The sequence below is a fragment of the Bufo gargarizans genome, chromosome 2 (assembly GCF_014858855.1).
Source record: "Bufo gargarizans isolate SCDJY-AF-19 chromosome 2, ASM1485885v1, whole genome shotgun sequence".
NCBI lineage: Eukaryota > Metazoa > Chordata > Amphibia > Anura > Bufonidae > Bufo > Bufo gargarizans.
The window spans coordinates 504961933-504988452 of record NC_058081.1 but is presented as its reverse complement, the minus strand read 5'-3'; the positions used below and the strand labels follow the sequence as shown (position 1 = coordinate 504988452).

The 26520-nt window shown below is 42.9% G+C and overlaps 1 protein-coding gene across 7 annotated transcripts in view; it reads left to right on the top strand.

Annotated features, from left to right (window-relative positions):
- The window catches only part of ANKS1B (ankyrin repeat and sterile alpha motif domain containing 1B), a 180546-nt gene extending 167773 nt beyond the window's left edge, over positions 1 to 12773 (top strand). For all 7 annotated transcript variants that reach the window (XM_044281268.1, XM_044281272.1, XM_044281270.1 and 4 more), the window contains 3 exons: positions 535 to 672; positions 9822 to 9989; positions 12012 to 12773. In XM_044281268.1, the coding sequence (XP_044137203.1) occupies positions 535 to 672; positions 9822 to 9989; positions 12012 to 12119 (414 nt within the window). In that variant the 3' untranslated portion in view covers positions 12120 to 12773. The remainder of the gene's footprint in view (positions 1 to 534; positions 673 to 9821; positions 9990 to 12011) is intronic.
- The last annotated feature ends 13747 nt before the right edge of the window (positions 12774 to 26520 follow it).

Below are 26520 nucleotides of genomic sequence, written 5' to 3'. Positions count from 1 at the left end.
ACAGGACTGAGACCCCATGAGACCACAGACTGAGACTGTTAACAACACTGTTCTTGTTATTCATAGATTATAAGGTTTAAAATACATGCAGATCCATCAAGTCCAGTTTATAATCCTACCATGTTGATCCAGAAGACTAAAAAACATAAGGTAGATGTGAAGTATCCCATATTAGGGAAAAATCCTTCCAGATTCCAACTATATCAGAACAATGCCTTATTCATACAGTCAGTGTTTTGGCACTGATGTGTGAATAAGGCATAAATCCCTAGATCAAAGTTTCATCTAGAAATCATATATGTATTTTTCACGTTTCCTTGGACAGAGGCAACCCATCAAAGTTTTTATGCATCGTCACACACAAAGCATTTACAGCTTGCAGCTTACAATCAACCTTGAATGAGCAGACTGTCAATAGCTAAAATGATATCATACAACCACAATACAACATTGGTGGCCTAAATAATCTTTACCTTGTTTTTATGTGCTATTTTATGTTAAGCATAAAAATGACTTTTGTTATATTTTCTCTAGACGATCATCGCTGAACATGAAATCCGCAATATATCATGTGCTGCCCAGGATCCTGAAGACCTCTCTACCTTTGCATATATCACAAAAGACTTGAAATCTAACCTCCATTATTGTCATGTTTTCACAGCGTTTGATGTGGTTAGTTCTATTTGTTTTATAATTGAATAATATATTATATTATTACACAATATATACTGTATCTCACAAAAGTGAGGGTAAACTGAGGATAAAGGTGCTGGACTGGCCAAGCATGTCTCCAGACCTAAACCCTATTGAGCATTTGTGGGGCATCCTCAAACGGAAGGTGGAGGAGCACAAGGTCTTCATGGAGGTGTGGAAGTGGACTCCAGTGGCAACCTGTGAAGCTCTAGTGAACTCCATGCCCAAGAGAGTTAAGGCAGTGCTGGAAAATAATGGTGGCCACACAAAGTATTGACACTTTGGGCACAATGTGGCCATTTTCCCTTAGGGGTGTACTCACTTTTGTTGCCAGCGGTTTAGACATTAATGGCTGTGTGTTGAGTTATTTTGAGGGCACACCAAATTTACACTGTTATACAAGCTGTACACTGACTACTTTACATTGTAGCAAAGTGTCATATCTTCAGTGTTGTCCCATGAAAAAATAGAATAAAATATTTACATAAATGTGAGGGCTGTACTCACTTTTGTGAGATACTGTATATATATATATACACTTTCAGTCCTGCACACATTAAGCATTGATCAGTACAATGACCAGCAAACTTATGGAAGCTGACTAATGTGGTAGCTTTTATAATATTAGTGGCAGAAGGACTCGGCATCGGACGGGTATATTTCTTCTACCGTATTTTATTGAATTTATGTGTGTGTCGTTAAAAGATATAAACATTATCCCCCATAACAGTGACCTCTACGGCACCCCTGCCCCTTCAACAGTTAACTCCACAGTGCCCCTCCACTTTAAAATGGGACCTCCAAAGCAGCCCATCCCCTTAACTTTGACCTTCACAGCAGCCTTCCCCTTTAAAAGTGAGTTTCACATTACCCCACTCCCTTGAAAGTGACCTCCTCAGGGGCCCACCCCCTTAACAGTGCCCTCCACAGTACCCCTCTGCCTTAACAGTGACCTCACAGTACCCTGCTGCCGTAACAGTGACCTTTACAGCAGTTGCCCCTTTGATAGTGGCCCCTGCCCCCTTAACAGTGACCTCCACAGTGTTCGCCACCTTTAACAGTGACCTCCACAGCACCCTGCCCCTTTAATGCTAGGGCTACACGACGACGTGAGTCGAGCAACATTTTGTCTCAACAATTTTTATAATGATTGGCTATGGTGTCGCACTGCAACGTGTGACATACTGCGAGTGCCAAACGAGAGTTGCAAAAAATCCATCCAGGATGGATTTTTCTGTGACTGTCGCAGTCACAGAATGTCACATGTCGCAGTGCAACACCATAGACTATCATTATAAAAATTGTTTTCCTATGTGTCATGAGACTTATTGTCACGCAACATATGTCGTCGCGTAGCCGTAGCCTAAAGCTGACCTACAGCAGTGAACAAAAATGGCTGGGTTGTTATGGAAACCTGAAGTAAAACTGTGTGTATGTGGAGACTAAGGGCCTGCGAGCTTCTATTGGCTGATAAGGGACATGTGACCGTGTGTATGGCAGTTGGAATATGAGTGAAAGACTTGCAGGCTTGTATTGGCTAATGGAGGTCATTATTTGGCAATATCTCAGGAACGGTACGTCCTAGAGAGCTGTTACCCAAGATTTCTTTCCAAGTAGCAAGGGATGTGTACACCAAGTTTCGTTGAAATCGATGGTGCATTTTTCGGTGATCGCGGAACATACATACATACACACATATATACTGTGCCCACTGTGCTCCTAAATGTCCCAAAACGCTATGCTGCAAAAATAATAGTGCCATACAGAAAGTCCCCCCATAGTAATATTACTCCCAGATAATGCTCCGTAAGAGTGTCCCAATTGGTAGCAATGCCCTTCATATTGTACCCAATAATAATGCCCCCACTGTACCCCCATTATTAATAATACCACCATAGTGCCTAGTGGCCTGCAGCCAATGCCTAGTGTCCTACAGCCTACAAGGCCAAACGGAAAGGATGGGAGCCATAGGCTTCCATGCCCTGCCACAAACCGCCACCCCCACAGAAGCAGGTCAGCTGCCGCCTGAGGAGAGATGCTCATCTCAATTTATGAAGAAAAGATGGCGGCTCTCTGCACTCCCCACAGCACTCCCAAATGCTGTTGCGTGAAATTGGAGTAAAACTTGGATAGGGGGTCACTCAGTATCAGGCAAACACATGGTTGATTGGTATCCACAATAAATTTTATAGCAAATAAGCATAAAGCATAAAAATATCAAGAAAGTATATATTACATACAGGTTTATAACATGTCATAAAAGGCAAAAAAATGCAAAAATACTAAAAATACTGCACTTGTCAGAACAATGTCCCAATGCCTGTTGCGCAATATGGGGGAGATGAAAATGACCCAAGGAATAGATCAATCCCGTTTGAGTCAAATTAGTATCAGTTCAAATAGAGCTAGACTTCAGAGTCATGGATTCATATGTACTCGCATAGGGTATGCATAACTGACAATAAATGCTGTTATATTGATTGGTTGTACGTTACCACGTCTTTATCCAGTGTCGCCAGTTACTTTGTGTGGCGTGGTGTTCGCAATCATCCGGTCAGACGTGTAGGTGAGATCTCCCGCTCCTATGAATGCGATGCAGCGGTATAGCAGAGTTCACCGCGGTCACAGGTCGCCTTGGATAGTGCCTGGTATTGCTTCTCAGCGCCAGTGTAGTGAATGGGACTGAGCTCAAATACTACACATAACCCGTGGAGAGGTGTGGTGCTGTTTTTGGAAGAAAGCAGCCATGTTTTTCTAATCCTGGACAACCCCTTTAATTAGTGACATACCGGTAACTCTATTGCATTAACACTCTCAGAAGTTATTGTGCATCTATAGAAACCAGATAAGATGAACCAAAGCAATAGAAGTTATTTCAATTATGCTGCCTTATGTATCAGCTCTAAAAAAAATAAAAAATAAGCAGAACAAAACAGGTACAAAGGAGAGATCAATGTCCATAAATTAAATTTTTTACATAAATGGTAAACAAAAGTATCTGTAGTGAGTCTTCACCACTTAATCTATAATTTCTCTCTCTAAAGCAATAGAAAAGATTCACATTAGTATCACATGATAAATAAAATTGGCAAACATAATAAAAATGCCATATGCCATATGTGAAACGGACATGACAGGTTATACAGGGCAAGCTCTCAATCATCTACAGTACCTCGCACAGATTTAGGCCCCATTCACATGTCCGCAATTTTGTTTCCGCATCTTGCCGAACGGAATTGCGGACCCATTCATTTCTATGGGGCCGCACTTCCGGGTCCGCATTTCCGTTCCCAAGTAAAATAGAACATGTCCTATTCTTGTCCGCAATTGCGGACAAGAATAGGCATATTCTATTAGTGCCGGCGATGTGCGGTCTGCAAAATGCGGAAGGCACATTGCCTTGTCCGTGTTTTGCGGATCCGTGGATCCGCAAAACACGCTATGGACGTGTGAATGGGGCCTTAATCTAAATTTATCCCATATGTTTTAAGAGTGTTTAGCCTATAGATAAATTCTTACTTTTTGAGGAGGGCCATTCTTGTCACCTCCCCTTCTGCGTACAGGTACAGTACAGGGTTTTTTCTCTGTATGCATTGCTTCCATAAAGTGCTTAGACATGGGGAAATTCATCCTGTTATGTATCTAATGTAAACTGATGATTGTTCGATTGTTTTCACATTTGGAGTAGTTTCCCCCATGTACCATAAGCTGCAGGGACATAGTAAGAGATAAATTAGAAAACTAGAATCACACGTGAGAAAATACTTCATTTTAAAGAGAACCTGTCATCAGAATTGACCTATAGAGCTAGAGCAAGAACATGTTCCTACTGTTCATTTTCCCATCATTCAGAAACTGCTTTTGTTCAGGATAAAAAAGTAGTGTGTTAGAAAATCATCTTTGAAAATGTACCTGATGTCATTAACTGGTAGCTCCTGGATTGATTGGGGCATTGCGCTGGATGAGGTGAGTCACAGAGTGATCTCCTGCTATCCAGCACATCTCACACCCCAATGACTCCAGGAGCTACCAGTTAAATATCAGGTTAATTTTCAAAAATTATTTTTGACATAAATGCACTGAACAAAACCAGTTTCTGAATGATGGGAACATGTACAACATGTAAAATGTTCTATAGGTCAATTCTGATGACAGGTTCCCTTTAAACTTATGCCCAGTGATTGGGTGTACAAAACCTATCACCCTTCATCAATAGAAAGCAATTCACACATGGCAAATAGTCCCATCTTCTTAGGAAGCAAAAAGGCATGGGTTAGGCCTTTGGTAGGCCCAAAATCAACCTTATCTAATTTATTCTTCAAGTTGTAAGACTGTTGATAGGGCAAAAGTGGTGGTTATGTGGGTTATTAAATTTGGGTACCTTTTAGAGATGAGGGAATCGTTTCGACACAAATCAGATTCCACACAAATTTTGTAAGAATTCAAGTTGAGTCCTATTCTGAATTTTTCATGATTCGAATCTGATGAATTTTGGAGAGAGAGAGACACACAAAGAGAGAAAGAAGAAGGGAATGGAGAATGGAGGTGGACATAAAAATAGAAACAATTAAAATTTTTTAATATAGTGAGAAACCAGAGAGAAAAAATATTAATTCTAGGATACCTTGTGTCATACATAGGTTTTCAGACCAATGGAGCACTTTCAATTTGGTCGAAATTTAATCTGAATCAAATTTTGAGCTGTTCTCTGACCTCTGATACCTATCCTAATTTACTTCATAGTGTTGGCCAATGTTTGAGGATCATTTTTTCCACCTGATCATTATGATCTGTAAAAGTAGACATAAAGTATTTTTTTTTCACTTGTTTTAGTGCTGCATGTCGGCTGTTTAGTAAGAAGCCTCTCACGGTGCAGAACTCTAACCTTCTCTTGATGTTGATGTACAACTCTGTTGGATAGCTTCTTATTCCAGACTTAACACACAACCAGTGTCGGACTGGGATGCCTAGAGCCTACTGGTAAAATGTATTGTGGGGACCCACCATATGGATACAAGCCCACAGCAGCACACAGCAGCAGGCACCAGAAAGACACTAAAAGATGATTGATTGTAGGGGCCCCGGCAGCGACTTTGAGAAGGCAGGTCCTTGGAAAGGGACCATAGTAAAATTCCAGCTCACCTTTTGTAGATTCAATCAACCCCTGGTGCACGGAATAGGTTAAAGAGTCCTTTGGTAGGAAAACAATAAATGAAGTTCCAGCACTGCAAAGTAATTGTTGTGTCGCTTGTCTCTTTATTCGTGGTAGCAAAATTACAGCATGTGGATCAAACCTCACACTCCAACACCAGTTAACGCGTTTCAGACACTTAGTCCTTAGTCATAACTTGGAAAAGGAGGCTGGACGTGCCTCTGTACCTAGACGTCATCTCAGCTACCTTATTGTGTCTATAATAATAAACTGGGGAGTTTCTTAAATAATTTTTATATGAACATAGGCTGGTTGAGGTGCTGTACATTGAATATATCTATGTAGTGCAGTAAGTCTACTGTGTTATGTGCCACTTGTGCAGGGGGTGGGAGACTAGGAATCCACCTGTACCCCTGTGGGCCAGTCTGAGCCTGCATACAACTCATCTACTCTAATATTATCTGTATCCTCATTGTGTGCTATCATTCTAAATATCAGAAGCTGACTGTAAGAAAGAGACCATATATTCATCTTGGATGAGTAGATTTGAGTAGATTATTTTAGTCTGAGTTTTTAACAAAAAGATCTGTCTTCAGTTTGTCACCCTGTCCATAGACACGGATAGCCAAGAACTAAACGAATTATGTAGATTGTATAAATCTAAATTTAACTACTGGATCAATTGATTTCAGTTATTGTCATTCACCTCTTTGACAGAGCCCAACCAGATGAGGATGACATCATCTATACATCACCAGCTAACCAGTACATGGGTGGTGGTGGGACACATTGACAAATGCCTCCTACAACAGGGGTGTTTTTTGGCAAATTTCACTGTATACAGTACAAACTGTGATTAATATGTTTAATTAATATTTACAGATGTACTGAATGTTATATTAGAAGTTGTTACACATATTCCCACAATTGACTATGCTATATCACAATGATACATTTTAATCACTTCACATCTGGATATATTAGCTGTATGTATTTTGACACTAATAATTTTGTGGATTTATTTTATTGTTTAATTGTGTAAATGTTTAATGTCCCATTACTTGAGAAAGGAGAAAGATTGATGTGTAAACACCATCTTTTTATTACTGGAGTTGGAGTGCTGTCTCCTTAAGGGCAGTGGGTGAAGATGGTTTGTGTAGAACTTCAGATACGTCTACTTCATTGTCCCGGAAAGGATTGATATATCTGATCAATGGGACTCCCATTAATTGGGAGAAAGAGGGTCAAGGGTACTTGGGTAGAGTTCTTAGCTCTTAGTTCTTTCACGCTCATAGCCTTGTATGGAGGTGTACCTGGCAGAAATATCATCTCCTTTCACACTGGACCAGCCACAGAGTAGCAATGTAAATAGCTTGGTTTCCCTGTGGTCAGATCCACCAAGCAAACATTTAAGCTTGCTTGTATGAATGCTGCATTTAGAAACTAGAGAAGGTCTATATCACCTGTTTTATTATATTTACTACTAGCAGAAGGACCCGGCTTCGCTCGGGTATATTTAATCTATTTCATTTAATGTTTGTGTGTGTTGTTAAAAGATATCGACAGTATCTCCTATAACAATGACATCTACAGTACCCCGCCCTTTAACAGTTACTTCCACAGCGGCCTGCCCTCTTAACAATAACATCCACAGTGCCCTCCTCTTTAACCCTAAGTTCACACCTGAGCGTTTTACAGCGCGTTCCTACTCGCTGTAAAACGCTCAACAAGGAGAAACCAATGCTTCCCTATGGGAATGGTTCTCACCTGGGCGTTTTACAGCGCGTACGACCGCGCTGTAAAACACCCGACGCTCAAACAAGTTCTTGAGCTTTTTTTGGGGCATTTGTCGCGCGTTCCTGTACATAGACTTCAGCGGGAACGCGCAACAATGTGTGTTCGCTTGTCTCTGTATGCGCGATTGTAAACGCCGGTACAATCGCGCATACAGAGCACTCGTTTCAGAACGCTCAGGTCTGAACCCAGGGTAACAGTGACCTCCACAGCGGCCGCCCCTTTATTAGTAACCTCCACAGTACCCTGTCTCGTTCACAGTGATTTCCACAATAACCCGCCCCTTAACAGTGACCTCCACAGAGCTCTGTTCCCCTAAAATGTGACCTCCACAACACCCCGCCCCCTTAACAGTGACCTCTACAGCATTCAGCCCCTTAACACTGACCTCCATAGCGGACCATCCCCTTAACTGTGACCTCCACAGCGCCTGCCCGTTTATCAGTGACCTCCACAGCATCCCACCCCCTTAACAGTGAGCTCCACAGCATCCCACCCCCTTAACAGTGACCTCCACAGCAGCCCGCCCCTTTAACAGTGACCTCCACAGCGGCCGCTTCTTTATTAGTGACCTCCACAGTACCCCATCTCCTTAACAGTGATTTCCACAACACCCCATCCCCTTAACAGTGGCCTCTACAGCAATCTGACCTTTAACACTGACCTCCATAGCAGACCGTCCCCTTAACTGTGACCTCCACAGCAGCCGCCTGCCCCTAGGGTGACCAGATGCCCGGTTTTAGGCTGGACAGTCCAGCTTTCAGACTCCCTGTCCTCCGTACGGTGCAGGGCCTGGACGGACATGGAGATGTCCTTTTGAACAGCTCACTCTCAGACAGCAGCACTGTGCTGTCTGAGCGTGAGCTGCACGGAGAAAGTCACCCTCCCTCCCACCCTTGCAACTGGCAGAAGTTGATTTTTACCTTAATTTTTTTAATCCCCTGCAGAGTGGGAAGGGGCCTGGCCTAACATGGTTGGGGCGAGGGTTAGCGGGACCCAGGGATGGGGTTTGTAAGTCCATCTTTTGAGGGTGGCCTGAATGGCCACCCTACATGCCCCATTAACTGTGATCACCACAGCACTCCGCTCCCTTAACAGTGTCATCAACAGCGCCCTGCCCCTTTAAAGCTGACCTACAGCAGTGAAGAAAAATGGTTGGTTTGTTATGGAAGCCTGGTGTAAAACTGTGTGTATGTGGAGACTAAAGGCCTGCAAGCTTCTATTGGCTGATAAGGGTCATGTGCCCAGGCTTCTATTGGCTAATGCATTTTTTGGAAATATCTCAAGAACGGTATGTGCTAGAGAGCTGAGACCCAGTCTAAAACCTTCCCGTACACCTGATGTACCTGTGTGCCAAATTTCGTGATTGTAAATGTGCGGATTCCTTTAGCGGACATACACACATACATACACTCAGCTTTATATATTAGATACTCACATAGCATAGTTTATACTCCTCATATCAGGTACTAAATGCACGTCCTGCAGTGGATCAGTGGTCCCATGAACCATGAGCTTCTAAGACCAATGAGGCTCTCATAACACGATCATAGTCTTCATTACTACAGACAAACCTCGTTTTAGGAGCCCAGACCTTGTATGGAAAGTTATGGAGACTATGCACATAAACCTAGTAGCATTTTAGCCCATTAATTATTTTTCTATTTTGGGGTTAGTATTAGGGATGAGAGAATTTCATATTTTTAAATTCGAGTTCGGGTTTGTGTTGTGGTATTTACTGAATTGTGTGATGGATTCCATTACCACGGACCATAATGCAATTCCATGACGGAATGCATAACGGAATGCCTTTGGAGGCATTCCGTTATTCATTCCGTCATAATAGAAGCCTATGGCCTGCATAACGGATCTGTCTGGTTTACGTTATGCTGGAGTCCTCTCCTGCATAACGGAAACGGAATAGACTTCTATCATGACGGAATGAATAATGGAATGCCTCTAAAGGCATTCCATTATGCATTCCGTCATGGAATTGCGTTATGGTCCATGGTAACGGAATCCATAAAGCAATTCAGATTATACCACAACCCGAACTTGAATTTCAAAATATGAAATTCGCTCATCCCTAGTTAGGATATCACATTTTTTTGTGAAGGAAAATTATTTATTTTGTTGTTTCTCTTTATATATACCATAGTTTGTATTTTTTTTCTCTCCTTAGAATTTAGCATATGAGATCATATTGACACTAGGACAGGCATTTGAAGTTGCATATCAGTTGGCACTACAGGCCAGGAAAGGTGGACATTCTTCAACGCTTCCAGAGAGTTTTGACAGCAAGCCCTCCAAACCTATCCCAAAACCTAGAGTCAGCATTCGAAAGGCAACAGTAAGTATCTGGAACTGCATGAAGAACTGTAAAAGTTAGAGCTGAATTTAAGTAAAGTTGGGAAGTAGTGCTTGCTATGTATGTCAATCCAAGAATTTTCGATTGTTGTTGCAGAAGTTATACACGCTGCTTTATCCTTGTGGGTTTCAACACTATAGAACATAATATGACCTATTTATTCAAAATTTTATGTAAAAAAAATAAAAAACATTCTTACCTTGATATCCCCTTCTTCTTTTATCTTGTTCTGTCCATTATCAAAAGGCTTTTATATGTGTCAGGAGGCATCCATTTTGATTCTGCTTCACAGACTAGATTAGACCTTGCAAGAAAACTAGGTACACTAAACATCACCTCTTTAAGCCAACGATTTCCAATTTTATTACCATAATGGAACCTCTGAAGTAAAGTTACTGGGCCAGATTTATCATTAGCTCAAGTCAGAATAATGGAGTGAAAAAGTTGCAAATTTTTGCGCAATTGCTCAAACTGCGCAACAATTTGCGACTTTTATTGCCTCTGCACTATGCTCGCGAGTTTTCTGAAAGTGGGCATGTTAATGAATCTCTAGACAGATTTAGTATTGCGACCATTTAAAAAGTTGCAAAAAATCCGCAAAAAAAAAAGGCAAAATCACTCCAGTGTGGACCATGCTTATCTTATGCGACTTTTTACAAGAACATACGACTTTTCGTAAAGACATGCGACTTTTGTAAAGCTGCTTACTGACGGATAAACTGCTACCGTCAAACCACATTTATGACCGTCTTAAAGGGCCAATCATAAATCTGACTTAGCTAAAACTAACTTCAGCCATATGTGAAAGTGGAGTGAGCTGTCAGAGTCATGATAAATCTGGCCCACTGTTCTTAGGGATTTCATGCTCTCGTTTTCACAGTTAAAGGGCATCTGTCAGCAGATTTGTGCCTATAAAACTGGCTGACCTGTTACATGTGCACTTGGCAGCTGAAGGCATCTGTGTTGGTCTTATGTTTATATGTGTCCGCATTGTTTCAGGGAGTGAAAACATCATTATGCCTGGCCCTGTTAATCAAAGAAAAGAGGGCACAGCAGTTGCAGTGAGAACAGAACCTCTAGGTGTAATGACAACGCCCCCGTTGCTCCTAGAGGCTCATTTGCATATAGTAAAACATTATTTTCCTCAGTAATGCAGGAACATATGAACATGGGACCAACACAGATGCCTTCATCTGCCAAGTGCACATGTAACAGGTCAGCCAGTGTCATAGGGACAAAACTGCTGACAGATGCCCTTTAAAAGGGTTGTCTGCCTTTTTCTTACTGATGATCTATCCTTTAGATAGGTCATCAGCATCTGATTGGCAGGGGTCTGACATCCGGGACCCCTACCGATCAGCTGTTTGAGAAGACAGTGGTCCTCGCACTAGTGCCAAGGCCTAATTGCTTCTTCCCAAAAGCCAGTGACGTCACGACTATGTCATGTGGCCTGGGGGAAGCTCAGCCTCATTCACTTCAATGGGGCTGAGCTGCACCCAGGCCACTTTACATAGTCGTGATATCACTTGCCTGGGGGAAGCAGGGAGAAGGCCGCTGTGTTACTGCGAGCGCCACTACCTTCTGAAACAGATGATTGGCAGGGGTCCCGGGTGTCGGACCCACTCCTGATCAGAAGGATAGGTCATCAGTAAGAAAAAGGCAGACAACCCCTTTAAGAAATGTCATGTAGAGGGTGAGTAAGGCATCCTGTAATTAGTTTATGAGATTTGTCTGCCCTGCTAAGCATCTGAAATTATGTTATCGATACTGTAAATGTGACAGCTCTTGTTGCTGCCATCTTCTAAGAAACCTATGATCAGGTTCCAAGTATCATCAGGATTTCATGGAACTATGATTGTGAAACATTAATCTAAGCCCTACTTCTTAGTTGGTGCTGAGATGAACAATGAGGTAAAAACCTTCTTTTTTTCTGATGCAAATAAATTCCTTTATTCTCTAATCAAAACTGTCTTCATCCTACATAAATGCTGTTCTTTCCAACAGATAGATCAGCCTGATCAAAAGACTCTTGCCAATCTGCCTTGGATCGTTGAACCAGGGCAAGAAACAAAAAGGGGAATTAGCACCAAGTATGAAACCACAATATTCTAATATTGACTCGTCCCATCTACTTGGTGTGCCTTCGTACACTCTCCTCCATGAGTCCATCACTCAAGCCTCGGTCGCCTCTTTACTACAGAAGAAACAGTTGTTGACACAGACTGTACAGCAACAAGGGATGGTTCTTTTCACTAACAATACAATACTGCCAAGAAAATGAATCCTCTATTTTTGATGATTTTTTCTTGTAATCTCTATCACAGTGTTTCTTTTTGTTTTAACTCTGGATTTTATCAGGAAAGAGAAATCTTCATGTAAAATTAGTTCTAATTGTTTCATTATGCAGTTGATTTGTGGCAGTGATATAATCAACACCCTCTTGAAGCTGTAATTGAACAACAAACAATTAGATTGACCTATTACAATAAATATCAATAATAATAAGATAAATATGGAACTTTAAGAGCTGCCAAGAAATCGAGTACTTTATATGCACAAGTGCATCTTTATATCCAATTATTATATGTGATTTCATTACAGAAATAGTATTTCTGAAGGAACTGGCTTTGCTTCAATGTAAAGAGTACTTTGTATAATATTTTATAGGCTATTAAAGTTGGAGCCTTGTTACTAAATTGTAAAAAAAAAATTATATTACTGTATCCATAAAGAATATAAAATTGTCAGTAAAATGACACAAAAAGATTCTGGATTTCATGATTTTTTATAGCTATAATCTATTCCTTTCTAAATGCATTAGAACATTGTTTTACTATTATATATGGATGTTTGTATACATGTTTGCTACTAATACCGAGTGAATGTATGTTTATACAGCATATACCGAGTGTTTGCATACTTTCAGATTAATACAGCAAAGGACAAGTAACCAATGGTGTAATAGATTCATCTTTGCATTTTTAAGTCAATTTTTAATGGCTCTAATTAATACAGTAGAGGCAGAGAGGCATTTTGTTAGGTAGCTTTAGTTATGAAATAAAAAATGGTAAAGAATTTGCATTTCTCCTCTTGAATGATATACCATAGTGTATTTTTTATGACTATGAGACAGGCCTTAGAAATTTAAAGAAAAATAGACGTCCCGATTCCCCACCTATTCGAGCACTATGTCCAAGTTGCCATCTTCCCCTATATTGCAGTAAAGATCCATAGTGCTGATTACTAGACGTTGAACTGTAGAGGGAGTAACACCACCAAGGTTTCCAGAGCATGCTGAAGGGATACCAGTCAACAGTAGAAGAATATGCCAAAATTGCCATACCATGCCATAATGAGCACATCCACGCGTGCACTACCTTTCCATGATTACTTTGCATTTATGAGGTAGGACAGAAGGAACAGTATATTCGTACAGTGTTCCCCAACTACTGGTAAAGAGCCCCCATGAGGCGTGCAGACCTCCTGCATGTGTGTACACAGCTAGTGGAAGGGTGGAAAATTTTAAGTACTAATGTGCTCTAGTGGCAGCATGGAGGTCATAGTATTATTGAAACATGGCATTGATGGCGCTATAGTCAAAACCAAATAAGTGGGAAATAACTACAGGCTAAATCTGGCCATGCACTTCAGCTAGCTGATGCCACTTGTTCTGGGGACAGTTACTCTTACAGAAGTCACTGCCACTGTAAAATGCTGTGTATTTTTGCCTTCAATCCACTTTGGGAAATCCAGAGTGTATCTGCTACATGTGAATATACCCTTAGGGTAGTTTCACACCTCTGTTTAACTGATCTGGCAAGCTGTTCCATCAGAGAAGACCCTAATGGAGTTCACCAAATCTGGCCCGGCAAGATCCTGCCACTCACTGTCAGATCCCACTGACTATAATGGGATCCAGCTGCTTTCTGGAATAAGTACCAGTTTTTAGCTGGACAAAAAAACTGTTGCATGCAACATTTTTTGTCTGGCTTAAACCAGCATTTCACTGAAAAGCGGCCCGATCCCCACCAGATCCTATTATAGTTAATGGGGTCCAGCTGTATCCATCTGGCCAGATCCGGTAAACTCTGGTAGGCTGTTCTCTGCCGGAACAGTCAACCCTCAATATCTAGTTTGGTTGAAGTGTCTGTGATCTAGAAAAGGATGGGGACCTCTGGATTAGTGGGTCTGCAAAGAAAAGCTTTGTAGAACGCACACACTGATTTGTCTATCACTAAGGGTCAGGCTACACAGCGACATGTGTTGTGCGACATTTATGTTGCAGTAATGTCGTGCAACATTTTGTGTAATGATTTTTTGTTATCAAGTTGGATTTTTTCTGTGACTTTTGCATCGCAGTCACTCCTTGCGGAATTGCGAAACCATTGACTGTCATTACAAAAAAAAGTTGGGCAACTTTTTTCCGACAAGAAGTCACAGAACACACGTCATGTAGCTGTACCCCAAGATACAGTATATGACCTATGGATCCTTGGATGATATTTAAAGGGGTTTTCCATGATTTTGATACTGATAACCCATCCTCTGAGGATAGGTCATCAGTATCAAAATATCAGAAAACCCCTTTAAAGGCTGTCAGTCTCTCCATTGGATCACCTGAGACAACTGTTGGCTACCCCTGAAAGAGTTTTTCATTGGTGATGCCATTGATAGAAAAAAATTGTGGTCCTTATGCACTGAGAATAATCTTTAGACACTAAAGGGGGCCCATGACCATTAATAGAAAAAGTACACTATGGTTGTATAGTTTACAGTCATCTAAGAAACACATGTGAGGTTATGCAAATGGGAACATTTGGGAATGCAAATTTTCCATGAGTAGCCATTGTAGACAAAGTCTTTTTGTGTTCAGTTCTTGCCCGATGAGCTCTCTTAGTGCAAAATTTTTTTAATATGTAATGTACTTAGGATATTTTGTGGGGTAGACTCACATACAGATGATCAACATATAGACAAAAAACCATTATATGAGTAGTAAGAGAATTTAATCACTTGACCAGGCATTGTCTCCTGCACCGCCAGTGACATATTCAACTGTAGTGGAACTTGACATTTTCTGCTTGGGATGATGTTGGGGTGGGAGAGGGGGTATTTTTTTTTATCTGGTGAATGCTACACTTTGTTATAGACGTCTTCATTTCAATTAATGAGCTAACAATTCTGCAACTGGCAAATGAATTCATTAAACTTTTCTTAATGATTTAACCAAAATCTTGCTGGGATGCTCATTTCAATTGTAAGAATGATTACTATATTTCATAGAGGAGAATTTCACATCCATTGATTATTATTTCATAATAGGTATTTAAAGGTCTTGTACACTTGAACATCGGCACACTTATCCACAGGTTGTGTTAGGTACGGTATTGCTGCTCAACCCCTTCCCTTCAATGGAGCTCAGCTGCAGTACCAGACAAAACATATGGATGGGTATCATGTTGTTTTTGAAGGAAAGCGGCCATGTTATTCTGAAGCTATATAAGCCTTTATATTTATCATGAAAAAAAAGACTTACTAATTTGTTCACTATTTTGCTGCATAGGCTCCTGAAATATGAACGTGTCCTAAATCCTAAGCAAAATTGTCAAGGAGGGTGTTCCACAGAGCTCACTTTCCAGGTCTCCTGAAACGTCCAAGAGGTTCCCTAGAATGCAGAGCCCACTTGTACTCTCAGAGGAACTTACAAATCTCCAGGGTGCCAAGGCTGGAAAGCAGCCCTTCATGTACTTTAACTGTGTGTGGCAACAGAAAGCTGCGATATTAGATGAAGTCGGGGAGTAGTATGAATTGTGGCATGGTTTATGAAGTCAATGGGTGCAACCTTGTAAACGGTGTTTGCCAATGCTTAAAAAATTTCCATGCCATACTTTGCATGCTGCGCCCTCTAGTAACTCAGAGCAAAAGTTGGCCAGTAGCACATCTACAACAAGTATATGTGTAAGGAAGCTCAGCGGCAACGTAAAATCATTGGCAGACTCTTCAGATTGATGAGTAATCAGATCAGGTTGGCCTTAGGTTGAGAGTTCCCCTGTATTGTGGATGCAATGCCCTTATGGTTTATCTTATAGTTGCAAAATAATACAATCATACAATACATTGCCCAAATAACACTGCTCAAAAAAATGAACTAGGAAATCTATCATCATAGTGTGCATCTCTCTTTGTTATAGGTTTGGACATCAAGTGTGGGATTGGGTGCCTATGCCATCAAAAGAACCAGTGGCTAACCCTTAGTAGTCACAGGAGATGCAAAGTCTAAAGGACCAAAATGAGCAACTGTTCACAATGATGGATTGATGGATGGAGTTGCAGTGTCCCACTACCCTCGTGGGTACTGCAAAGTTGTCGTGTATTGCTTTGTATGCCTTATATACAGGGTTCCTGGGGACAAAATTGTGGAAACTCACCCAAGATCCACTGCCATAGCCCTTACACAGCCTGGAGGTGTGTTTGGGGTCATTGTCCTGTTGAAAAATAAATGATGGTCCAACTAAACGCAAACCGGATGGAATAGCATGCCGCTGCAAGATGCTGTGGTAGCCATGCTGGTTCAGTATGCCTTCAATTTTGAATAAATCCCCAACAGTGTCACCAGCAAAGCACCCCCACACCATCACACCTCCTCCATGCTTCACGGTGGGAACCAGGCATATAGAGTCCATCCGTTCACCTTTTCTGCGTCGCACCAAGACACAGTGGTTGGAACCAAAGATCTCAAATTTGGACTCATCAGACCAAAGCACAGATTTCCACTGGTCTAATGTCCATTCCTTGTGTTCTTTAGCCCAAAGAAGTCTCTTCTGCTTGTTGCCTGTCCTTAGCAGTGGTTTCCTAGCAGATATTCTACCATAATGGCCTGATTCACACAGTCTCCTCTTAACAGTTGTTCTAGAGATGTGTCTGCTGCTAGAACTCTGTGTGGCATTGACCTGGTCTCTAATCTGAGCTGCTGTTAACCTGCGATTTCTGAGGCTGGTGACTCGGATGAACTTATCCTCCGCAGCAGAGGTGACTCTTGGTCTTCCTTTCCTGGGGCGGTCCGCATGTGAGCCAATTTCTTTGTAGCGCTTGATGGTTTTTGTGACTGCACTTGGGGACACTTTCAAAGTTTTCCCAATTTTTCGGACTGACTGACCTTCATTTCTTAAAGTAATGATGGCCACTCCTTTTTCTTTACTTAGCTGCTTTTTTCTTGCCATAATACAAATTCTAACAGTCTATTCAGTAGGACTATCAGCTGTGTATCCACCTGACTTCTCCACAAGGCAACTGATGGTCCCAACCCCATACATAAGGCAAAAAATCCCACTTATTAAACCTGACAGGGCACACCTGTGAAGTGAACACCATTTCAGGTGACTACCTCTTGAAGCTCATCAAGAGAATGCCAAGAGTGTGCAAAGCAGTAATCAAAGCAAAAGGTGGCTACTTTGAAGAACCTAGAATATGACATATTTTCAGTTGTTTCACACTTTTTTGTTATGTATATAATTCCACATGTTTTAATTCATAGTTTTGATGCCTCCAGTGTGAATCTACAATTTTTATAGTCATGAAAATAAAGAAAACTCTTTGAATGAGAAGGTGTGTCCAAACTTTTGGTCTGTACTGTAAATTTCTCAGAAAATTCAGTGCAACATAAAATGTAAACAAAAACTGGAATTTGCTCTATATGTCTGTTCAGACATAATTCGTCTCTTTTATATTATAAGCTCCCCTTATATATAATTTACTTACAGTTCTGAAGACTCAGGGGTGCTGGCTGGCTTGGCCTCAGGGGTGCTGACAGGCTTGGCCTCAGGGGTGCTGACAGGCTTGGCCTCAGGGGTGCTGGCTGGCTTAGCCTCAAGGGTGCTGGCTCGCTTTTTCATTACACCTCAGGTCAGACCACCAATCAGACACCCAATGTTAATCAGACCTCAGCTAACAGCCCCAATAAGATCCCCAATGTTAATAAGACCCCAATAAGACCTCAGATCGCACCTCAGCTCAGACCCCAATATAAATGACCCCCAATCAGACCTCAGATAAGAGCCCCATGCCTCATAGCAGCCCCCAGTAGCCTCATAGCAGCCCCCAGTAGCCTCATAGCAGCCCCCAGTAGCCTTATAGCAACCCCCAGTAGCCATATATCAGCCCCTAGTAGCCTCATAGCAGCCCCTAGTAGCCTATCCATCAGCCCCCAGTGCCTCTCACCAGCCCCCAGTGCCTCTCCATCAGCCCCCAGTGCCTCTCACCAGCTCCCAGTGCCTCTCACCAGCCCCCAGTGCCTCACCATCAGCCCCCAGTTCCTCTCCATCAACCCCCAGTGCCTCTCCATCAGCCCCCAGTGCCTCTCACCAGCCACCAGTGCCTTTTCATCAGCCCCCCAGTGCCTCTCCATCAGCCCCCAGTGCCTCTCACCAGCCCCCAGTGCCTCTCCATCGGCACCCAGTGCCTCTCCATCAGCCCCCAGTGCCTCTCCATCAGCCCCCAGTGCCTCTCCATCATCTCTCAGTGCCTCTCACCAGCGGCTCCCCAGTGCCTCTCCATCAGCCCCCAGGCCCCCCAGTCAGTGCCTCTCCATTAGCCCCCAGCCAGTGCATCTCCATCAGCCCCAGTTCCTCGCACTAGCCCCCAGTACCCTCTCCATCAGCCCCCGGTGCCTCTCCATCAGCCCCTAGTGCCTCTTCATCAGCCCCCAGTGCACCCTCTCCCCAGTATTAAAATCATTGGTGGGCAGTGCGCCCTCCCCAGTATTAAAATCATTAGTGGGCAGTGCGCCCCCCCCCCGTCATTGGTGGCAGCGGCAGTTAGTCAGCAGCATACTTACTTGCGCTGTGGGCGCCCGGCGCTCCTTCTTGTAACATCACCATGGGAACGCCTCGGATTTAGAATATACCATCGGATCTGAGTTTTCTCCAATCCGATGGTATATTTTAACTTCAAGCGTTACCTACAAAGGACCAGGAAGCGGTGAGTACAAAGACTTCATCACTCCCTGGTCCTTTTGCCCGGCGTTAAAGACAGGCGGCCCTAAAAGGGAACGGCGTTCCTGCTATGAAAAAAGTGCAGGAACGCCGTTCCCACACGTTCCCGCAGGACTCGAGCCCTGCTTATATAACTTGTTTCATGCTGCAATGCATCTTTATGTATAATACCTGCCTACAGGTGTATTAGATTGCATTACACTGAGCCTACCACTAGGGGGAGATAATACCTCCTATATAATAGCCCAGCTCAGGCCTAGCTAGTTGAGTCCAGTTCAGTCTAGCAGTAAGTGCAGTCTTGAGCTCTCAGCCAGTCTTCAGCCCAGAGTTGAAGTGGGCCACATACTCAGCAGTATATTAACTCAGAAAATACTAAAGAAGCAGACCCCCAAAGGATTACGGTCATCTCTATAAGCTCCTTAGGACCTTTGGAGCCAAAAGTGTAGGATTTACCAGCCTTCGCCAGCCTCACTAGCCTGCACTGGGAAACCAGGACCAGCCTAGAAGTCCTCTACCAGTAAGCATAAAAATCTATATAATTTAATATCTTGAGAGACAGACATCACACCTGTCAGCAGTGGACCTGTTGCAGCTTTATCTCTGTCGATTTTTAGAGACTGTTTAATACTTGGATGTTACTGTTACTGGTACTAGCATCACGACTACAAGGGACCTTGCCATAGGCACATTAATACAGACCATCAAGGGCACCTCGAACCACCATCTGGCCTGTGTCCCTTACACCAGAGTGTGCCCCAGAGAATTCTTGTGCCGTTCTCCTTATCACTTATTCGAGCCTGCCCAGGGACGATGTAACCATGAGTAACCAGAACTATATTTACCTCGGCCTTACCTATTGCTCACACTGTGACCTCACATGTAATTCCCCTGTCGGTCTGGTATACCGCAGAGTTAACAAATTGAATGTATTTGTGACAAAAAGCTTCACTTTTTAGATGAGAACTGTCCCTTATCCTCTTATAGGCTATGAACACCTTTAGGTGCATTTTTTAAAGGATTGCATTCTACTCAATTTCTGAAAAACAAACAAACAAAAAAAAACATTTTTGCTATTGGATTTTATTTATTAAAAAAAGTTGAGCAGTTTTTGTGATACAGGGGTTAAATCTCAGTCTATGTGTAGTCTTTCTGAGTCAGATGATGGCTAACATAGCTCTTATCTCTGATCTCATGACCTCTCATGAATTTTGCTATTTTTCAATTGATATAGCTAAAATAATGGTGGGCACTACTTCAGATATTCATATTTTATTAAATGTGTGGGCTAACTCTTTTAGGAATTGAAAAAAATGAATTTGGTGAAGGAAATAGAAGGTAAGAGAAACATTGAAGAAAGGGAAGGAAATTTAGGAAATTAATATGACAGCTTTACCTTAAATGGGTTGATCACCTTTGTAGGGCCTTTCTGCCAGACCCTGTCCCCCACATTGCTGGACTTGAGGAGGGAAGCATACAAATCTGCAACCACCATTGGGTTCTGGTTCCTTCAGTCGCCCACTGCCGCTGCCTTGCTCTAGTCTCCACGTGTCAACATCCTGTTTCATGCATGTCACTTGGCTGCTGCAGCCGACGACAGCTGTAAATGTGTTCTCTATGTATCACATGACCCAGTAAAGTGACACTTAGATGTTACTGCTGTGGCCAGTCATTGGCTGCAGTGGACACTTGACACAACTTATGTGGCAGAGGGTCCTTTGGGCCCCCTCAGTCTTCAGGGCCTCCTATCAGGCAATAAGAATAACTCCCTCGATCAATGACATCTCCAGAAATCTTATTAACTATAACTTATAATATTATTACACTCCAGAAATACATCCAGGCCCCTTTTGAACTCTTTTAGTGAATTCACCATCACCACCTCCTCAGGCAGAGAGTTCTATAGTCTCACTGCTCTCACCGTAAAGAATCCTCTTCTATGTTTGTGTACAAACCTTCTTTCCTCCAGACGCAGAGGATGTCCCCTCGTCACAGTCCTGGGGATAAATAGACCATGGGAGAGATCTCTGTACTGACCCCTGATATATTTATACATGGTTGTTAGATCACCCCTTAGTTGTCTTTTTTCTAAACTCAATAACCCTAATTTAATAATCTTTTAGGGTACTGTAGTCTAGGGGTGGGCGATATAGGCAATATAGGCGATATGCGATATAAATTTGTGCCACGAATGCCTGAATACCAAAGTAGCGTTAATGTGCCGGCCAAATCCTGGCCCCTATGACTGCACGCTGCGATCCGCCGCCATTAACCCCTCCGTTTAGGGGTTAATCGCGTGGATCACAGCGTCCTGTCAGAGGTCGGGTGCGTGGAATGTTCTTCAGTCTCTGCATTGGTGCCAGTGGGCAGTTCCGATCGGAGTCCCAGCAGTGTAATGCCATGGTATGCCATGGTATGTTAGTGAGCAGCATTATACTGGCCGCCGGTCGCTCCTTCTGGGGGGCACATGAGAGACTGGGGGGCACATGAGAGGCTGGGGGGCTGATCAGAGGCTGGGGGGCGGATCAGAGACTGGGGGGCGGATCAGAGGCTGGGGGGCACATGAGAGGCTGGCTGCCATGGTCAGCTCCCTGCTGTTGTGTGCACAAAGCACAGGGCAGCAGGGAGAGTGTAAAGTCCTGTTCACCCTAATAGAGCTCTATTAGGGTGAATATGAGAAGGGTTCTAGCCCTTAATGAGGCTAATAGTTATTAAATAAAAAGTAAAAAAAAAAGAAAAATGTTTAACCACCCCCCAAATATAGAACACAATATATCGCGATATATATCGCATATTGCACATGCTTAAAATTATATTGCAATATAGATTTTAGGCCATATCACCCACCCCTACTGTAGTCCACCCATCCCAGTTATTACTTTAGTTGCCCTGCTCTGAACCCTCTCCAGCTCTGCTACGTCTGCCTTGTTCACAGGAGCCCAGAACTGTACACAGTACTCCATGTGTGGTCTGACTAGTGATTTGCAAAGTGGTAGGACTATGTTCTCATCACGGGCATCTAGGCCCCTTTTGAGGCATCCCATTATCTTATTGGCCTTGGCAGCAGCTGCCTGACACTGGTTTCTACAGCTCAGTTTTCCATGTCCTTTTCCATGTCAGTGTTACCCAGTGTTTTACCATTTAGTATGTACTGGTGATTTGCATTATTCCTTCCCATTTGTCAGTGTTAAACCCCATCTACCACTTCTCTGCCCAAGCCTCCAATCTATCCAGATCCCTCTGTAGCAGTATACTGTCCTCTTCAGTGTTAATTACTTTACACAGTTAAGTGTCAACTGCAAAAATGTATATTTTACTGTGTAAACCTTGTACAAGATCATTATTAAATATATTGAAGATAATAGGACCCAATACTGACCCCTGAGGTACTCCACTAGTGACAATGACCCAATCTGTACCATTAATAACCACCATTGTATACCATTAATAACCAACCTCTGTTTTCTATCACTGAGCCAGTTACTTACCCACATACAGACGTTTTCTCCCAGTCCGAGCATTCTCATTTTATATACTAACCTTTTATGTAGTACAGTGTCAAATGCTTTGGAGAAGTCAAGATATACGACATCCATTGATTCGCCGCGGTCAAGTCTAGAACTTACCTCCTCATAAAAACTGATTAAATTAGTTTGACATGACCGATCCCTCATGAAGCCATGCTGATACACCGTTATTCGTTTATTTCCATTGAGATATTCCAGAATAACATCTCTTAGAAAACCTTGAAACATTTTAACCACCACAGATGTTAAACTTACCTGCCTATAGTTTCCGAGCTCTGTTTTTGACCCCTTTTTGAATATTGGCATCACATTTGCTATGAGCCAATCCTGTGGAATACTCCCTGTCATTATAGAGTCCTTAAATATCAAAAATAAAGGTCTGTCTATTATATTACTATTACTATTTGGTATTTTTGTACCTACCTGAAGAAACTCTTTTGAATGACAATTGGAAGGTTATTATTAGAGATGAGCGAAGTTTTGAAAAATTAAATTTGTCAGCTTTGCCTAAGTTCTCAAAGAAATTTGATTCACTATGAAGCAATTTGTTACGAATCACTATAAATTAGGTATACGCAGGCCACTCTTCCTTAGGGTACGGCCACATGGAGCTGTCATTTATTAATGAAGACCGCACTGTATTGTCAGCATCTTTAATGTAGGGGCTATTGCTGGTATTGGGTTTGTCAGGTTAGGTTGGGGCACAATATGTTGGCATGTCCACTTCTTCAACCCCAGTGCTCTGCTGCCCTACAGGTGGTCGCCCTTCTCCTGCCATCTGCTTTTCCTCCTTTTCCACATTATCTAATATCGATGAGAATATGTCATCAGGAACATCCAGCTCCTCCTCTCTCTGCATCTTGCTGAGTATTCTAGGAAGTAAAGCCAGCAAAAGATGAGGATGGTCATCATTAAGACCTCACCTCCCCCTAAGGGGTGCAGATGGATGGTATCAGGGCCGTCTTTAATATTGATTGGACCCTGGGCAAAAATTTACTTGGGCCCCCTTCCCACACCTTAGCAGGCAATCACGCCCTCCACCACAACACACACACACAAAATCCACACATCTGGTAGAGTACTGTGAATACTTCCAGTTCTGAAGACTCCAGCGGCTCAGGATCAGTGCTCTGGGCAGCTGGGCTCAGGCTGGAAGTGGGCACCGCTCTGCAGGAAGGAGACCAGGGCTCGGCTCACCCTAGTGTTACAGTGCACCCCAGCACCCCACAGTATGCAGTATAGCACCCTGTAGTATACAGCACCACACAATATGCAGTATAGCACCCCACACTATACAGTACCCCACAGTATATAGTAGAGCAGTATAGCAGCCCAAAGTATACAGCACCCCACAGTATACAACACCTCACAGTATACAGCACCCCAAACAATACACGATACAGCCCCCCACACTATACAGTACAGCAGTATAGCACTCCACACTATACCGCACCCTCAGTATACATTATACAGACCCCCACAGTATACAGTACAGCAGTATAGCCCCCCCCCACTAAACAGCCCCCCCACTATACAGCCCGCCCCCCACACTATACAGCCCCCCACAGTATACAGGCCCCCCCACAGTATACAGGCCCCCCCACAGTATACAGACCCCACACAGTATACAGTCCCACACAGTATACAGCCCACCACACAGTATACAGCCCCCACACAGTATACAGACCACCACACAGTATACAGCCCACCACACAGTATACAGTTCCACACAGTATACAGCCCCCCAGAGTATACAGCCCACCACACAGTATACAGCCCCCACAGTATATAGCCCACCACACAGTATACAGCCCACCACACAGTATACAGCCCACCACACAGTATACAGTCCCACACAGTATACAGACCCCCACAGTATACAGCACCCCACTATACAGTAGTTTATAGTATATTAACATAACAGCCCCTGAGTGTCACCTTTTTCTGATGTAATCTTCACACAAAAAAGCTCCACAGTTAACTTCTGCAACACTCCACAGGACCTGTGATGACCTCATAGCCATGTGACCAGCAATTGCTAGGTTACTGGTCACATGGTGATGATGTCATTAAGGTCCTAAATCACAACTTTAACACAGAACGATCATGATGCCTGGACTCCTGGTAGAGCTGACAGCCTGACACCCGGGGCAGTGGCTAGCAGGGCTCAAGAGGCAGCTGCCTTGGGCCCCCCAGGAGCAACTGGGCCCGGGGCAGCTGACCCTTTTGCCCCTTGGTAAAGACGGCCCTGGATGGTATTGGTTGGCACGCTGGCACTAAAATAATAAAGGCTTCCATCTTATTGGTATTGATTTCTTCTATTTATCATTTTCAGCAACACTATCCTAGCGCAGGAGTGCTTGCCATGTCTCTCCCTCTGGTCAGCTCTCAGGACAATGGCGGAGACCTTGCAGAATGAGCGTTTTATAGGGCTGTCACATCACAGGGGATGTTTATCTGCGGATTGGCTGGCCACATGGCATTATGGCTGATCTTGCGTTCTAAGGCTTTTCTCCTCTTAGTTTAGTTTTTTAGCACATGCAGCTGCCATTTTCATGAAAACCTGATTCGTTACCACAAAACCTGAGAAAATTCGGATTTGTTGCGAATCGAAGTTTTCCTAAACTTCGGACCGAATTCCGCTTCAAATGCTTCGCTCAACACTAGCTATTATTTTATGGTCACTATTTTCCCAGGTGTCTCCCAACCTGCACATCTGTTGTTCTGTCAGGTCTATTGGTTAATACTAAGTCCAGTATAGCTGTCCCTCTAGTCGGGTACTGAACCAGTTGGGAAAGGTACGGTAATTGTCTTTGGTTTTTGTCAAGAACCTGTTTCCTTTATGAGATGTACAGCTTTCAGTTTCCCAGTCTATAGTTGAATTCCCCCATAATAATGACCTCATTATCATTTGCTGCCTCATCTATCTCCATTAGTAGCAGATTTAATGTGGACTCTGGTATATTAGGTGGCTTATAACAAACTCCCATCAGTAGATATGAGCGAAGATCTTAAAAATTTGCTTCGGCAATGACGGGGAACAGCGATTGCACCAGTCATTGAACCCCTCAGATGCCACGTTCATCGCTGATCGCGGCATCAGAGATAAATATTAAGGCTTTTCAGGGGTTGATCAGAAAAATTGTACTTACCTTATACATTTGAGCGTGAAGAGGCTGACACGGCCATCTTGCTTGAAGATCCAGCGCAAAATCCCACATGGTGTGGTAGGATTTCATTACACTGGCCGATGTGGTGAAATTATACATCGCCATGCTCAAGATTTCATGCAGGATCCTCAAGCAAGATGACCGTGGCAGCCACTTTGCACTCAAATGGATGAAAGGTATGATTTTTTTTATTTTTACTGCCATTTCAGGGAAAATTGATTCGTTACCACGAAGCACAAACAAATTCGGCTTCGCGGCGAATCATATTTTCCCTGACATTCAGATCAAAGTTCTCTTTGGATACTTTGATTTGCTCAACACTACATATCAGTATCAACTCCTATCTCAGACAACTTCAAACCAGTCTGCTGATTTTTTTCCCTCTGGAATAGAATTCTGAAAAAAACTGAGAACATATGACACCAATTATTATTCCTTTTCCCCCCACAAAGTACTAATATCCCTTTTTGTACCCCCATAAAATATTAATGCCGAGGCCATTGTGCCCCTATCTGCCATAGTTTTCATCTGTATATGTATGTAGAGAAATGGATCACTTGCCTAGGTATGTGGGTGGGCCCTCCTCAATTCTGGACCCAATCTGCAGGGGCTATGACTGCAAAATTTACACCACTGCTTACTGGAACCTTTCTGACACGCCATCCTAGATTTTCAAAACCCAATAATGCAGAGAAAAAGGGATCTCACAGGAAACTGGGGTACATGAGAAACTACCTATAGATCTCCTAATTAGTGACGAGCAGCATAGGCAATATATTCGTTTTTGTGATATTTTGCAAATTTTTCACATAATATTCACAATAAATTC